Here is a 17,296-nt window from a genome sequence, read left to right as displayed (position 1 = left end):
CTCCTAAAATCTGAATAATCATGGGTGCTACAATGCTTGTAGACTGTGTGGATTGTGAGTATTTATTTGCTTGCTGTGACAAAACTGTCTTTTTGATATGGGAAAACATGCATGTGGTACCGAACCCTAAACTACAAAGAAGAAAACCAGCAAAACAGTTCCCTCCTTGCTGTTCTCAGTGCTGCAGGGATCCAGTCAGTGAAAAGGGTTACAGTTTCTGATCCCTCAGGTACTTTCCATGCATATTGATTACTCATACCTAGTGGGTTTTTTTTATGTTTGAATGATTCAGAAGTAGTTGTGTTCCTTAAGAGAAGTATTTTAAATACTTCAAAATATGAGATACTAGAATACTGATTCTTAGCCATCGTGGGATACATGTCTGCACAGATGCATGCTTGCTTGTGTGTGTCTTTGCACATTTGTGAGGGTATGTGTATCTTAAGTAGATAGATAAATCAACATTGTGAGATGCTGACAGATATTTCCTTTTATTATTTGAGGCCATGATGAAAATACAAACTATAGCTAGAACCAGGACAAGCTAATGTCATGGTTTAGTGTGTTTCTGATACTTTTTAGATGATATGTCAACTGAGGAAGCATAAACCCCAATTCTGTAAAGAAATGATTTCTTATCATTTAAAAGCAAATTGTGTCTCATCTATTCAGGAGGCCATCAGGGAAATGTGAATTACTGAGAAAGTAGACTTAATGCTTCAAAATTGTATTGCATCTTTTTCTAAAATCCACAATTGTATATAATACTAGAACAGTGTAAAAATTATGAAAATAGAATATTCAAGGTTTGTGAGTGGAGAATGACAAGGAAAAATATCTCCCAGAATATATAAAACTAAATGGAAAATATCACTAAAGAATATTAGTAGAGGAAATTATGTTCCATTAACAGGAGAGGAGAGCTGCCTTAATTAATAAATTTATTCCTTCTACAGTATTTCATTTTTAACAGTTTAGTGAAGGTAGGATGTGATAATGGGAATAATAGTCCTCATGGCTGTGCAATTGTGCGTGCTTTGTGATTTTTATAGTATAATGAATTCTAAAGACATTTATCACACAGGAACAAAACCCCTGAATCCTCAACAAACTTTGCGGTGATAAAAGTTAATGCATACGTTGAAAATATCCAAGAGCCATAGTAAGATATGAAATAAAACATAAGATTTGCATTTGTAACACATCTTAGAGCTTGCCTTTAAAATTTTGGGGAGACTCAGAATAGTATTACGTGAAACACAGCAGCAGCCTCTGAAGTTTCAAAGGGCTGGAAGACAGAGCAGGAGGCTCTGGGTTCAGTTTCCACTTTGATAATTGGAGGTCTGCTCTGTAAAGGTTAGAATGGAATCAAGGTATTTTTTGATGAGAATAAGAGAAAGAAAAGAAAAAGGCAAAGCACTGCCTCCAACCATGGGGCTGGTGTTTAGGCCTTATCCAGAGACCTTCCTCTTCTGAGAGAAAAATCAGCAGTCAGCTATGAGTGTGTAGAGCCACCATCGATGACAAAGCAGGTGGGGTCATTCAAAGTGTCAGTAGGGCACAAGAAACGCAGGCAGACGGTAAACGCCAGTGTGAAGGAAAGACTTCTGGGGTTTGTGAATAGTTTAGACTCTAAGCAAATCTGGTGTTCCTCCCCTGGCTCTTGTCCTGCATTCTCCATTTATGTAGCAAATGTCCGTCATATACAAATTGTGTCAGCCTTCTGGGGAGCCCAAAAATCCTACACAGAAGCAGAGTGTAGCTCTTGAAAACCCCAAATCCGTGTGAGGGTCAGAAATGGTCTCATAAAAGTCATTGCTTTCACATTGACTGAAAAGTGAGTCTGCTTTGATTTCATAGGATGCTTCTGAAGACTGTCCCAATCTCACATCTTACAGTGTGCCTGCTCTCACTGCTCTGGTTCAGAATCAACCTTAAGTGGCTTGCTTGTTGATTTGCAATCACATCGGGACATCCCAGCACTTTGTGTTAGGGCAGTTTGGATTTCCACATAATCTTTTAAAGATGGAATGTTCTTTATACATGGAATGTTAGACTTTAGAGAATTGGTTTGAAATAGTCCTAGAATTTTACTCATTTTCCCTGCCCTGCCCCTCTCCCCCAGACAACAGGGAGAGAAAACCAAGTATAACACTTGGGACTAAACCATAAAATTAAGTCACACCAGGAAACAAAAACAAAAGGAAAAAACAGAGAAAGATCTGAGTGCATACACAAACCACAGCCTCTGTGAACTCACATAAAAATAAGCAGGGACAGGCACTGTGGCAGTTTCAGAGTGGGGCATTATTCACAGGAAAACAGCGAGATTCACTACGGAGGACATTATTCTTCAGAGAGTGACAGGGTCTCATTCACAGCACCAGGACTGATGGTGCATGCACAGCCAGCTTGCCAAGCAGCACAGCACTGGGATGCAGGTCCCCAACGGTGAACTGAGATCATTGCTGAGGACACTCAGAGATCACATAAGGGACACTCTGTTTGCTCTCTGGGAGATGCAGTTCATCTGCACTAATTGCGGGCTTGGGAGCCTGGAGAAGGCAGCTCTGTGCCCACATACTGTATTCCCTTTGTTGGGGAGCTCTCATGGGCCGCTCCTCTAGGCATTGTGTGTGTGTACTAACAGAGAGCCTTTAAAATATATGTGCATTTCTAATTCTTTGCACTGGACTTACTCATAGCTGCTGAGAGGAAGCCAGTAGATAATAGTGAATCACTTTCTGGAAAACTTTAGCAGACAACTTATGTAAGAAAAGAAGTGCAAAAAATCCAACTACTGTAAGTTCCTAGGACTTCACTTTTCTGAAGAATCCAATCTTTGGATTATAACTACTTATCTATTAACAGTCTGTCTTTTTAGTGTTTTCAAAATTTGGGAGATCAGACGCTTTCGTCCATAAAAATATATACTTGAAAGTAGACTGTGGTGTACTTTTCTTTATATTATAGAAAGACTAGAAGATGAAGCCAGACACAGAGGCCCACACACCTAGAATCCCAGCACTAGGCAGGTAAGAAGAGCAGTTTGTGAATTTGATGCCCTTCTGTGACTCAGAGTGAGTTCCAGACCATCCTGGGCTAGGTAGCGATACCCTTTCTCAAAAACAAAATAAACATACCAAAAAAAAAAACCCAGACAAATGAAAGGAGTAATAACAGCATAAATTAAAACTGGGAAAAGAGTGTTGTTAAAGACATTGGTTAGTATAAAGCAATAATGAAAATTTATAGTCAAGACAGTACAGATTTGACAGGCTCTAGATGGTTGTTGCAACTGACGAAAACACAAAGGTTAAGAACCTGAAGTATTTAAAGATACAGGTCCCAATGGTGATTTTGATTGCCAACTTGTGTTAAGATTCACAAAGAAGATAAGTAAAGCAGAACTCAGGAAGTATCTATTGGTAAAAACTAGTTCTACTCTTAAAACTATATTCCATATGTCTACAAACAATAAACCTAATTTGGCTGCTTATAAGCTTTACTAAAATGAACTATTTTCTCTTTGCAAATTTAGTATTTTGAACAGACATTCCAAAGTTAGACCTAACAATCTGAATATGGGAATTCTGTTCTAAGGGGTAGGAATATAGCTCAGCAGTGGGGTCCTCGCCTAGCATGCACAAGGTCTGGTGCCATATTCCTTGAACTTCAAAAAACCAACAGTAACAAAAAAATCTCTTTCTAAAGGTAATTGTTCATATAAGTCTGAATACACACACACACACACACACACACACACACACACACACACACACACACACATTTACTCAAACTTAGCACACCAAATGGGACTGAGGAGATGGCTGAGTAAGTAAACTGTTGCTATGGAAGCAGAATGACCTGGGATCCCCAGTACCCATATAAAATCTGGGTATGGCGAGATGCATCTACAACCCAATATTTAGGTTAACAGAGACAGGAGGATCTGGTGGGGCTCTCTGACCAGCTAGGCTAGTCAAATCAGTGATGTCTAAGTGAGAGACCTTGGCTCAAAAGATAAGGTGAAGAGCAATGTAGGAAATCATCAATATTGACCTAGGATCTCCATACAGGAAAACGTATGCAATTGTACCCCTCACCCACTCATAAGTGCATACACACACGTGTGTGTACACACACATAAGCGAGAACTTGTACAAACACATCATTTTTTTTAAAGAAATATAAAATTATAACAGAAAGCTGATAATCACATGAAGGATATAAAGACTGACCTGGTGTTATGACTTCGCCGTTTCCATTGACCACAGGCCTTTCCTCCTCCTCCTCCTCTGGAGGCTCTATACTTGCTTTCTCCATGTTGCTCACTGATTTATTTCTCTTCCGTTTCCCTTCAGCACTTGGAGTAGCTCCCGGAAGTATCTGGTCTGTTACATTTAATAATAATGGTGCTGGTTCCGCTGGAGGCTTTGGGGTACCGTAGTAGTTGTCTGCAAAAGATACCCAGATATTCTAGAGTTAAATTGTTCCCCTATATGTGTGTGTATTTTAAAGAATGGAAATTACATCAATTTGTATTATATTTATCCATCAACACATTGCACATATATGGTTTTATAAGCACATATTATATATATTTATTTCTATTTTACTGTGCTTTAATCCATAAGATAAAGGCCTATATTACTATCATCTTTGAGTGCTTTAATGTACTGGGCTTTCAAACTAGAGATGTGTGCATCATTTTCATATGGCAAATTGTTAATTTCAAATCTACTTAAGCCAACTTCACACTGTCTTCAAATCTATTTAAGCCTTAAAAAAAGTTAGTGCTAAGGAATATAGGTAATTTTTGGTTTTGTTTGTATTTCAAGTCTCGCATCATTCTGGAAAGGCAAAGGATGCTTAGCTTCCCTCTCACTTCAGGAGGGCTCTGGCTGGTGTTGTGCACAGAGCTGTACCTCCATGCCAGTCCGTAGCTCCTGAAGCTATGGGCGATGATGTGCTCCTCTCATTATCCTTTAGATTATAATTGCCCTTTTCTCACAGCAACGCTACCTGAGCTGTTGGGTAACTCTCCCTTGCCCCTTCCCTCCTGTGAGAGTTCATTAAGAAAGAAAAAAATTCTTATTTTTTCAGCCTACAACATGTTTTATTTTTTAACATGTTATTTAATATTTATACATGCATATAATGTGTTTGGATCATAGCCACACCCAATTTATTCCCTCAAAATCCTACTTATCTCTATAACAAGAGGCTGGCATATAACAGACATGTATAAAATATCTGTTAAATAACAGAATTGTATATTTGCCTTTGCATGTTCAAGGCAAATCATTTTATTTAAAGTGTTCAAGAATGTGATTGGCAAAGAACATAAGTGTTACTTTGAGAAATCATTTTCAAATTTCAGCTCCAATTTCACACCTGTGTTTGTGTGTTTAGTTAAGTGAGTAATTGATGGGTTCCTGTATTCTATTAATAAGGTCTTTATTGGCACTGACTGTGCACCCAAGCATTCCAATGCAAGTGTGAGAAACTGTGATGATTATAATAAGATCTTTATCTTACAAAAAGATAATAATCTAGTATGGAAGATCAAATTTGGCATCAAGTAGGCAAGCATTGTAATGGAAAATGGGACCAAGTCCTGTAAGGAGACAGAAGAGAAATGGAGTACAACTGCCTATCTTCATAGGTTACTGAGATCATCTAGGAAAGCAGCCTGTTGTGCAGAAACAGCTCTTAAAGTCAGACATAGTGTCTAAATGAGTCTTTCTGGATAATGGTAATTGAAGCAAATTACTGAACTTCAATAAGGCTCAATTCCTTTATGTGTAGACAGGGAACAGTAGTCACTTGTGTTATGGCTTGTAAACAACCAAAACCTATTCCACTTAAATTAAAACATGATTAGTGTGAGAACGTTAAAAAGATATGGGATGGCTATTTGACAGGGAATGCTCAAAAATGTTTAGAAAATGAGTGGAAACAAAGGAGTCAGGAAGGAGTCAAGTGAGGACACAGTGTTGACTTTTTTTTTTTAAAGACAGGGTCTGAGGCTGGACTCTACTCGATACATAGTTAAGACTAGTCTCAACTCCTGGTTGTCCTGCTTTCACGTTCAAGGTGCTGGGACTATAGGCATGTACCATACACCCTGTAATAGGTGGTTTCTTTGTTGAGCAATAGAATCTGCATACAAATTGTCTCTAGGTGAATGAATTTCAAACCCTGCTTGGCTGCTTTGATTTGCTCAAGTCCAGTGAACACAACCAGCAGGATTGTTATTGGCTAAGCCTCAATCATGGGAATATGAGTCAGCTGTCAAGGTATACAAAATATCTGCTCTACTTTGATTTCAGAAGAGGGAGGTGGTAATGATTGCCAACTGGAATGGATTTAAAAATGGCTTGTAGATTAGGGTAGGGTGATTGACTTGTGAACAACTGAAGGGAAAGACTTGACCTCAAAGTAGGTGTTGATCAGTAAGCTTGGGGCTGAGGTACATAAAAGTGGAAAAAAAGAGGAAGCCAGAAGTCATGGCTCCAGGTTTCCTGGGTGAGTACCCATATGGCTGCTGCTGTCATCTGTAGACATTACACTCCAGAATCATCAGACTTTTCATGTCCACCCCACATTGCTCCTAAGGCTTCCACTTAGAACTGGGATTCCCATTGGATTCCTTGTTCTGCAGCTTCTAGCTTCTTGGACTCATCAGCTATTGAGTTTCTGGATCTCCAGCCTACAGATTAGTTTCTAGCTGTAAAAGTCTGTCTAATAAATGTCTTTTATAATAATGTATATACTCTATTGGCTCAATTCCTTTAGCTAAGTTGAATGTAGAGGTGGAGCCCTTCCTTCAACCCATCTTATCTCTGTAGTCTCCCCAGACAGTAATACCCTTGAGATGTCGAGTAGGCAGAAACAACACATGCTCTGTCTACAGGTCCTCCATTTTGGGTTGTTGCTAAGATAAAGCTGGTGTATATGGAAAGAATGCCATAAGCTGTAAAACTGTGCTGGATGTAATGGTGATGAAACCTCATGCTGGAATTAATTGACCAGCCATGCCATTAATGCAAGTTAATGTTCATACTTGCAGATACTCAGACACTTCACAAAAATTTTACTTTGTAAAGTGGACTTTAAGCAGATATTTTAAAAGATAATATACATTTTCCTAAGGATTACTTTTAATTTGATTCACAGAATTTCAAATAAATTAAAACTTTATATATGGAGACCGAACAAAAAAGACTAATTGTTGTGCATACTCAATGAACATATATTTCATCATTCTTAAGGGGTAGCAAAACTCTAAGCACATCATTACACTTTCTGGGAAATCTCAATTTATACTTATATAATGGATATAATGCCAAAATAGTAAATAGCTCCTACCTACCTCAATGAACAATATGAGTTTAAATAGCATCTGCAATGGTTGATACTCTTAGATATACACAGTACTAAGAAAAATATACCAAATTTCAATATTTTTCTCCATGTATTTTTATGTTATAATATTCCTAGGTAAATTACCTCTTAGTAATTAGAAATAAATGCATAGACAGGCTAAAATAAATATTAAATAACAGATCTTGCTGAATCAATATTATTAAATAATTACATCTATTGGTATGGCATGATTATAAATTACATAGTAATAGTCTTTTACTATAATTAGTTTTATGAAATTATATGTGAGTTGAAATGCTAGATGTGAAACTGTATAAATCATTAGTTAAGATGTTAAGATTATCATCATTAGAAAAATGCCAGTTTGTAAAATGTAAGAAAATAATCTATATATTTACTGCACTAGAAAAATATAATTAATGGAGAAGAAGCTATGATACCAAAGTAGGATTTTTGTTGTATTATTTAAGAAGCACCTGGACCAATAGTGAAGATCAACCAAACAGCTAGGGAACTCAGCCACAGAGATGACTCTATGGGAAGTTTACACAAACCCATAGACAAGGACAAAATGAGCCTCTGAGAAGACAAAGCACTGTGTTTTCAGAAAAAATTAAACATAACTGGTTTTAAAGTATAATTCAGAACTATTATTCCACCAAGAATGGAATGCCTTTTATACATATTACCATTATTTAGAGAACCTAAAATCTCAAATTACAAACAAAACCCCTACAATATGGCATAGTGGCATAGTTCCCAGTGAAATAAATCTGACTTTGAATCCTGTATGCCCCAAACTTGTTTCTTCTTTATAGGCTTAAATTGAGTCAGTTAAAATGAATAATCACAAAAACAACTATAAACTGGACATGGTGGTGTGCCCTGGTTGCCTCTGCAATCAAGAGGCTGAGGTGGGGAACTGCTTAAGCCAATGAATTTAAGACCAGTTTGGGCAACATGGTGAGATCCTGTCTTAAAATAACATTTTTTAAAAGCAACTGTAACTATCATCCTTGTCAAGATCACTAGTACAATTTACAGAGCTGGATACTGTATTAAACATTCTGCCTATGAACTCTTGACTCAAATGGGTATTGGATGACTTACCCATAGTGTTGTCACAAAGAGTAATGATAACATCTGTAATAATAAAGTGGCATGGCTGCATCAGTGTAGATGCTAGAGACACAATGACTACTATTGGCATCTATTTATCTTGAACTCATATAAGAGGCCCTAAGAAATTAAACTATCCCCTTTGTTATACATGAAGTAAGTAGAAAACTTATATCTGTTTGATCTCAGAATTTTACCACTTTTCAGAATACTTCATGGTCTCTAGAGAAACAAAGTTGGGAAGAAATTTTCTGTCCACAGTCGGTGAGCAAAGTACCCACTTCAAATGAGAAAAGCAAGTTTGTTACCAAGTCATTCAATGGGAATCACAGATGACTTTTTCTACCCTCACCTAAAATTCAGCATGTGTACACTTTGGGAGAGGGGATGAGGGAAGCAAGCTATCCAGACCATATGTCAGTGGCCATCTTTAGAAAGAACGACCTCTGCATCAGCTCTTTTAGTGAACTTTCAAATCAAAGTCCTCCAATTTGCTAGGATCACAAAAAGTTTTATAAAGTTATTCACTTGATTCTGCCCTCCTAGGATATCTGTAAATTTTTACAGTATTAATCAGTGCCTGGAGAATTAAGTGACAGTTGGGTAAGGAAACCAATTGATTCCTCAGCTAAATGCTAACGTAGGAAGACTTGTTTAGTCCATAAAAATGTGGGGGCAAAAGAGTGAAATGGGATAAAATTTGAATAAAAGGAACCAAATATAAAGTGCCTGTCATGTGTTTTATTACATTAAACTATTTGGTAAATGCCCACTGACACTTGGCAGTTTGAACTCCTTGGTTGCAAAGGTGTGGGGCAGAAACAGACTACCCTGTCGTGAACTCAACTGGCCTCAAGAAGATTTTACAAAGTTCAAGCCCTGATCCACGTGGCCAGTTTCATTACCCAGTCATCCAAAAGAGACAAGAACAGCTTTCTAAATGACAGGCTAGTACCTGCAGGACACCATGGAACGACTCTCTCTCTTCTGCATCTGACACAATAACCTTTTCACAGAGCCTTAGCCTAACAATTTTAAATGAATGTTGTTGTCATCTTGGTTTTTTGTTTTCTTTTGTTTTTCACAGCATCTTACAGGTAAGGTCAGTGTCAGGGAAGAAGCAGGAAACCATGTCAACGACTCTCACTCTGTTCTGGTGTAATACTAATAGAAACCAAGATGACATTCCCCAAGACACACTACATTTCCTGTGCTTTGAAATTCTAATATGACAGTAGGAAAGTTGCTCACAAGGAGGTGTGAGGAACTGTAAAAATCCTGGAAGCAAAGTAAACACCTTGAAATACTTTTTTCTAACATTTATCACTAAATAAATCAGGTTTCATGGTCAAAATGCAGTTTGGTTAATTTTCCACATTAAGTTGGAGATTTGGGTACTAATTCCATTGTTTCAGTTCTCTGGGAATATAATAACATGTAGTTTTTTTTTTTTACATCAAATAACTGTATATCATTTTACATGATACTTACGTAGAGAAGGAATTTACAAAGATGTCATTTTTTCCCTTCACGATATCTCATACATTAAAGTCATACACACACACACACACACACACACACACACACACACACACACACACAGCTCTATATTCTCAATGTTTTGACTCCACTTTTGTTAGCCAGATAGTGGCTTTTTGGATAGTGGCTTGCTATAAGAAATATAAATGTCTAGAGGGACTCTAGCGACATTGAGAGGACACAGACAGACCATCCCTGGGATCCCCAGTGGGCTCAGGGATCTGTCTGTGTTCAGGGGTCAGTTATTTGGGACTTCATCTCAGTTTCATAAATGGAAAAAATAGATTGATATTTGGCTTTTTAAAAATGGTCTCTGGACAATTTTACTCTGACACTAAACAAAGAGGTTCTGAGTTTTAGATTCTAATATGAAAAAGCCTGCCCAAGCATAATAAACAATTATTTCAATTCATGGCAAAGACTTAATTTGCATTGCTAGTGATGAATGCAGACTTAAACTTCAAGACATTTTCCCATAAGATAGTAATGAAGACTGAGATAACAGTAGTTCCCAAATCACCATAAGGTGTATCAGGCACAAGAAGAATTACAGCCACAGAGCTATAGGCAAAAGGAAGGAGATCTGCAGGCACCAGCATAGTAAACTTTTCTAATTGTAGAACCTGCCAGAAAATAAGACAAAAAGTCTCACTTCAGAATGCCTTTTTAAACTATCGTTGAAGATATAAAGTAGACTCTGATGCCCTCATTTAGGCCCCAAAACAGTAATCTAACATAGTACTTTCTCACCATGAACTAAGCAAGAGGAATCCTAACTTCAAACAGTAAGGGCCGTTTCTCTTGTGGCAAAAGTGTTAATTTTACACATGTCAGAAATAGGAATGCCATTAAAAATGCTATATTACGATCACCACATGGTGATATTTTATTTGTGCTTTAATAAATAAAGCTTGCCTGGAGATCAGAGGAAAAAGGCCAGCCATTATAAGTAAACAAGGAAGTCAGACAGTGGTAGCACATGCCCTTAATCCTAACACTTAGCAGGCAGGGTCTCTGTGTGTTCAAGGCCACACTAGGGAACAGAACCAAGCATGGTGACAAATGTCTTTAATCCCAGTACCAACCATAGAGGTCTGGAGGTCTGTACAGAGAGACAGAAAGTGACAGAGCTGTGTAGGAAGAGGAAGAGAGGCAGCTGGGCTAAGAGAGCCAATGAGAGAACAGAACAGAAAAGGCATATAAATGTGAGTATACACGAAGAAGCTCCCTTTGGAAGCTGCAGAGTTGGTGAGGTGAGGTTAGCTTGTGGTTTGTCCTATTCCTCTGATCTTTCTCTAAGGCTTCCACCCCTAGCCTGTTGGCTCTGTGTTTTTATTTAAGACTGTTTAGACAGGGTTCTGAATTCTGAAAATCCAGTACTGATTGTATATGACCATACAAAAATGTAAATATTTCTGTGCGACTAAGACATTAGGAGACTGCCAAGACTTTGTCACTCTCATATTGCAACACCAGGGGCATTGCTGATCAATCTGACTTTGATTGTTTGCTAATGACTAAAGAAAGATGTCAATTAAATCTCCAATCTTCAGCTGAAAATAAAAGTTTCAGAAACAATAACTAAGAATGTTACTTTTGCTTGGAGAAGTTGAGATGTTCTGTAGCTGGGCATAATGGGAAAAGTTCTGTATGTGGTTAGAAGATTTAGGTTGTAAGGGAGGTTCTACTACCAGCCTCCCAAATAACCTTGGATTCCACATTAAATTGCATTAAACTTTAGTTTTCTGGTTTGTGAAATTGCAAAATTGGTTCTTATCTCAAGAATACTTTTCATTTCTGAAATTATGTAATGAAAACATTAAATAATATAATGGCAACAGTTATATTTGTTAGCATATCAAAAAGTTCCAAATTAACAATGAGAATAAATTAACCAAAAGCAAAAATTTTAAGTACATTACAACTTTACCACATAAACTTCTTTGAGATAAATGTGGATAACTGTTAGTTGACTCTATCTTTATACTTCTCTGCACATTCCCTTCTGGGAAAGTGGTTGTGGCTTAAGACTTTCTATTTTTATTCCAAGGCTTTCATTTGCATACATCTCTCCTGGTGAATTAGACAGTTCCTAAGTATATTCCCTGCTAGCACACTATTACTTTGTGGAAGGTCTTATATGAGGAATTTCAAATTTATATTTTTGTTCATGTGACACTTGAAATTTTCTCCATGTTTTTAGAGTGATATTGTCATTGTGTTCCCCTGTGATTGATAAGAAGATTACAAAGTGTGGTTACAGTGAGCGGAGGAAGTGTGTACAACAAAAAACCCATCAGCAACCCAAAACACAAAGGAAAACCTGAGTTTTCGGTATCTACCCAGAGGCTTTTTCTTTAGCAACTCTAAGCCAATATACATATTATCTATGAAATTCAATCTCCTAATAAATCAAATTCTACCAGTATTAATGAAATTTTACATTATAGACAACAGTAACTAACTATAAATTTTTCAAAAAATACATATTATTCACATCCACAACACTTTACTCCTTAACTTTTCACTGCAGTTTTCTCTTTTATACCACCCCTGTCATTCTGTAATAAATTATGAAAATACTAATGATCTTCTTTTCCAGAAAAATTATTCAATTGATGGAATGTAGGTCAATGTTACAGTACCTGCCTTGCATGCACAAAGACATTGAGTTTGACAAAAAAATATGAATAGAAAGAAAGAGAATAAGCAAGAGAAGGATGTTGATCCAAAACTTGTTTTAAAGTTGCAAAGTTCCAATGTGATCCTGATACTTACATACTGGTGTGCAGCCACACATACATGGCCATCTACACTTACTTGCTGTCTGAGAAAGCACTACAACAACATAATAACCACATGTTACACATGGCTTTGAAGAACTTGAAATTTGGCTGATGAACATAAAGATGCATATTCATGCTAAGTTTTGAAAACCTAATCCATAGAAAAGAAGTAAAGCACTTGAATAATGAGTTTTGCAACGACTATGTGTCAAAATGATGTTTCCAGGTACATAATATTGTACTTCTAAAACTTCTTTATAAAGTTAAAATTACAAAATAGTCTAGTAGCACATAATGATATCTATACTTAGTAAACAGTGAACGGAGGTGAGGATAAGAATCAATCTAAATATATAGGATGGCAATAGATATTTGATAGCAATCACGTTAGAGGGGAGAAGGTTCAAATGGCACAAGGAGCATTGAGCCCCTCATTGGTTGACTGTCAATAAAAACTGAATGGGATTTCCCTTTGCGATGAAGGATATTAGTGAAATTATCATGAAAATGAAAAATAAACTCTGATAAAATCAAATGGTTATATTTTGAGAACATCAAGAAGAGGAAAAAAGTTGTAGAAGTAAATTGCCACCAACCAAGTGGATCAGTAAGGGGCTAAGTTTCTGTTTGCCTTGCAATGTCCTTATTTCTGCATCAGCTCAAGAGAGTGATGCTAGATATAGAGGTCTTGTTATGAAGTTATTTATTTTGAAAGCATGAAACATATTACTTCATATGCCACAGAATTTTAGGGATGTTAACAAGCAATGTGATGTTATTCTGATACGTTTTGCTTTTTTTTTTTTTTTTTTTTTTTTTTTTGGTTTTTCGAGACAGGGTTTCTCTGTGTAGCTTTGCGCCTTTCCTGGGACTCACTTGGTAGCCCAGGCTGGCCTCGAACTCACAGAGATCCGCCTGGCTCTGCCTCCCGAGTGCTGGGATTAAAGGCGTGCGCCACCACCGCCCGGCTTACGTTTTGCTTTGTGAGTGAATAAGCATTTTTTCTCTCATAGCTTTTAATATTTATCCTTTTGCATTCTTGTTACTTTGACTACAAAATTTGTGAAGAGGTTCAATTCTGGTTGTGTATATTTGGGGTTTTAAATTGCCTTTTTTGTTTAGCCATTCATTTCTTTCTCTAGGCTTGGGAAATTTTCAGCTACAATTGCACTGAATAGATTCTGTGCCTTAACTTCTAATCCCAGCCCTTTCTTCCCACTGAGTTTCAGGATTGATGTCTTGATTTTATCACAGATCTCCTGCATGTTGTGGCCAAGCTCATTATCTTTCTTGGAAAAAATCGGGAAGGAATGACAAGCTTTCCACAATCAAATGAAAATGATGGCAGAGCCACCAGAAGTCTTGGGTTCCATGGGGCTGTGTCTAAGAGGAACGTTTACATGTATGATTACATTAGAAACTCAAAGTGACATCAAATAAATGCCCTGACAGCATACCACATGCTGTTATAATACAGAAGATGCCAAACTATGAAACTGTTTTCAAGAAATAACAACTAATAAGTCAGAAACTAATGAGATTAGAGACTAAAATAGCAATGCATGGAATCAAAGAAATAATTCACATGAAAAAATAAATAGGATGAACCTGAAGCAACTAGTCACACCCACAGTCAAAAAGAAATGTAAGATGGTCAGATTGTAGAACATGATCTACAGATTCATAGAAATCCCCATCAAAATTCCAATGATATTCTTCATACAACTAGAAAAAATCCCACAAACTACTGCCAAATTCATGTGGCTGTACAAAATTTGAGTAGCCAAAGCAATCCTAAGCAGAAAGAGCAATAACTAAAGGCCAGACTGTACCAAACTGTAACAACCACAGTAACAAAATAGGCATGGCACACAATTGATCCCCAAATCACAATAAAAAAAATGGAATAGAGTGGAAGACACAGAAATCGACCTACAAGGTAATGGTCACCTAATCTTTGACAAATATTAAAACCCATTCATTGAGGGGGAAAGGTGCCTTTTCAGCAAACGGGGCTGTGGAAAACTGGATACAAACACCAAAGAATGAAACTAGCTCTCTATATCTTACACTGAAGAAAAGTCAAATAAAAATGAATCAAGTATTTACTATAAGATGTTTTAGCTCTGAAAGGGCTAGAGAACAATACAGCCAAGTATTTCAAGAAATGCCCAAGAGCACCATTTTTAATTCTAAGAATTACAATAAATGGGATTGCATGAAATTGAAAAGCTTCTCTGCAGCAAAGAAAACAGTTGGCAGAGCAAAGAGCTAGCCTCTAGAAGAAGAAATAATCTTTGACAACCACACATCAGATGGGGCTAATATCCAGAACCTAAAAAGGAAGCCAAAAACTAAACACCAAAACAAGCAAACAAAATCCAATCAAAAGTGATGGACAGATAATCCTCAGAATAAGAAACTTAAATTGCCAGCAAATATTTGAAAAAAGTGTTGAGCATACTTGGCCATTAGGGAAATACATATTAGAACAACACTGAGACTACATCTTGCCCATTTTGGAAAGACTGTCATCCAGAAAAGAAGTGACAATAGATGCTGCCAAAAATGAGCCAGCTGATGAGAAAGAGGCACCTCTATTCCAGTAGTCCTCAAACTGTGGAGCATGGCCTCTTTTGGGGGTGGGTTGAAAAACCCTTTCACAGGGGTCATCTAATACCATCAGAAAAATCAGATATTTACATTGTGATTCATAAAAGTAGCAAAATTGCAATAATAAAGTAACAATGAAAATAATTTCATAGATGGGGTCACTGCAACACAAAGAACTGTATTAAAGAGTGGCAGCATTAGGAAGGTTGAGAACCACTGCTCTATATACTACTGGAGGAGATGTAATTGGGCATCATCACCATGGAAATGAGTGTAGTAGAAGGAGAGGGGAACAAGAGTGGGTAATAGAATATATAACATGAAAACAGACTTAGGGATTATTTACAGAAGGTAAGGTATCAGCAAGGAATGGAGGAGACACAGGATACACACACACACACACACACACACACACACACATATATATATATATATGTATATATATATATATATATATATATATATATATGGGAATTTTATTATGCTTTAAATAAAAATGAAATCATCATTTTTTAGGAAATCAGGTAGAACTGAAAAACATCATATTAAATTAAATAAAACATTCATAAAGACAAAATACTGTTTATTTTCTTTCATGTGGAAAACCTAGCTCCCTATCTATCCTTCTATCATCTATCTATCTATCTATCTATCTATCTATCTATCTATCTATCTATCTATCTATCTATCTATCTATCTATCTCTCTGCCTGCCTGCCTGCCTGCCTGTCTGTCTGTCTGTCTGTCTGTCTAACTATCATCTATCATTTGTCTATATCATGAAATTAGAAAAAGGATTAAGAGAAGGAGAGGGAACAAGAGTGGATAATGGAACACACGACATAGAAACAGATGTAGGACTATTTCAAGAAGGTAGGGTATCAGCAATGAAGGGAGGAGATGTGGGAAAGAAGTGTGCGGTTAACAACAAAGTATAGTTGCATAGAGTTCTCTATATATCTTCATATACATGTATCTCTGACTTTCATGATACCTCTTCTATCTCTTAGAATTAAGTTGGCCTTTGCATATTTGCTTGATAAAGGATTTCTTATGTACTGCTGTTATTTAGAATGCCAAGCTACACAATAGACTTTGTTTTCTTGAACCATTAGAGATTTCCATCAATCTTAATTTCCAAAAGAATTGCCCACTTTTTAAAAATTTATTCTTCTCTCATATATTATATTCTAACTGCAGTTTACCACCCCCTCCTCTCCTCCCAATCCCTTCCCATCTCCCATCTCCCCCAGATCCATTACTCCTCCTTTCCCTTCAGGAAAGGCCTGACCTACCATGGATATCACCCAAACATGACATATCATGTGGCAATAGACTAGGCACCTTCTCTCATATTAAGGTTGAATGAGGCAACCAAGCAGAAGGAAAAGGGTCCCAAAAGCAGACAAATGAATCAGAGACAGCTCCTGCTCCCATTGTTAAGTGTCCCACAAGAAAACCAAGCTGCACAACCATGACATATATGTAGAGGTCCTAGGTCAGACCCATACAGGCTCTCTGACTGTTGGTTTAGTCTCTGTGAGCGTCTATGAACCCTGGCTAGTTGATTCTGTGGGCCATATTCTTGTAGTGTTTATTTCCTGAGCACTCCTAAAGTATTTACTTAATTAATGCATATCTGTGTTTGGAAAAATTTTAGCTTAGAATTAGATAGTCTAGAGTCTTTCAATATATATTGTGTACACTAATTCCTCTCCCCTACTCTGATGTATCTATCCTATAAGGTAAGGATGGCTTTAAATTTTTAGTTTTAAAAATCAAGAGATGAAAATAGTTTTTATCATGTGAAATGATATCAAATTCAACTTTTCATAGTCATTAACTTTT

At 36.9% G+C, this 17,296-nt stretch overlaps 1 protein-coding gene across 12 annotated transcripts in view; it reads right to left on the bottom strand.

Annotated features, from left to right (window-relative positions):
• The window catches only part of Magi2 (membrane associated guanylate kinase, WW and PDZ domain containing 2), a 1,445,964-nt gene that overhangs the window by 513,114 nt on the left and 915,554 nt on the right, over window positions 1-17,296 (bottom strand). For all 12 annotated transcript variants that reach the window (XM_076566331.1, XM_076566328.1, XM_076566327.1 and 9 more), the window contains one exon: window positions 4,242-4,457. In XM_076566331.1, the coding sequence (XP_076422446.1) occupies window positions 4,242-4,457 (216 nt within the window). The remainder of the gene's footprint in view (window positions 1-4,241; window positions 4,458-17,296) is intronic.

This window comes from Peromyscus maniculatus, chromosome 3 (genome assembly GCF_049852395.1).
Source record: "Peromyscus maniculatus bairdii isolate BWxNUB_F1_BW_parent chromosome 3, HU_Pman_BW_mat_3.1, whole genome shotgun sequence".
NCBI lineage: Eukaryota > Metazoa > Chordata > Mammalia > Rodentia > Cricetidae > Peromyscus > Peromyscus maniculatus.
The sequence above is the reverse complement of the archived record's forward strand: the minus strand, read 5'-3'. Positions and strand labels throughout refer to the sequence as shown.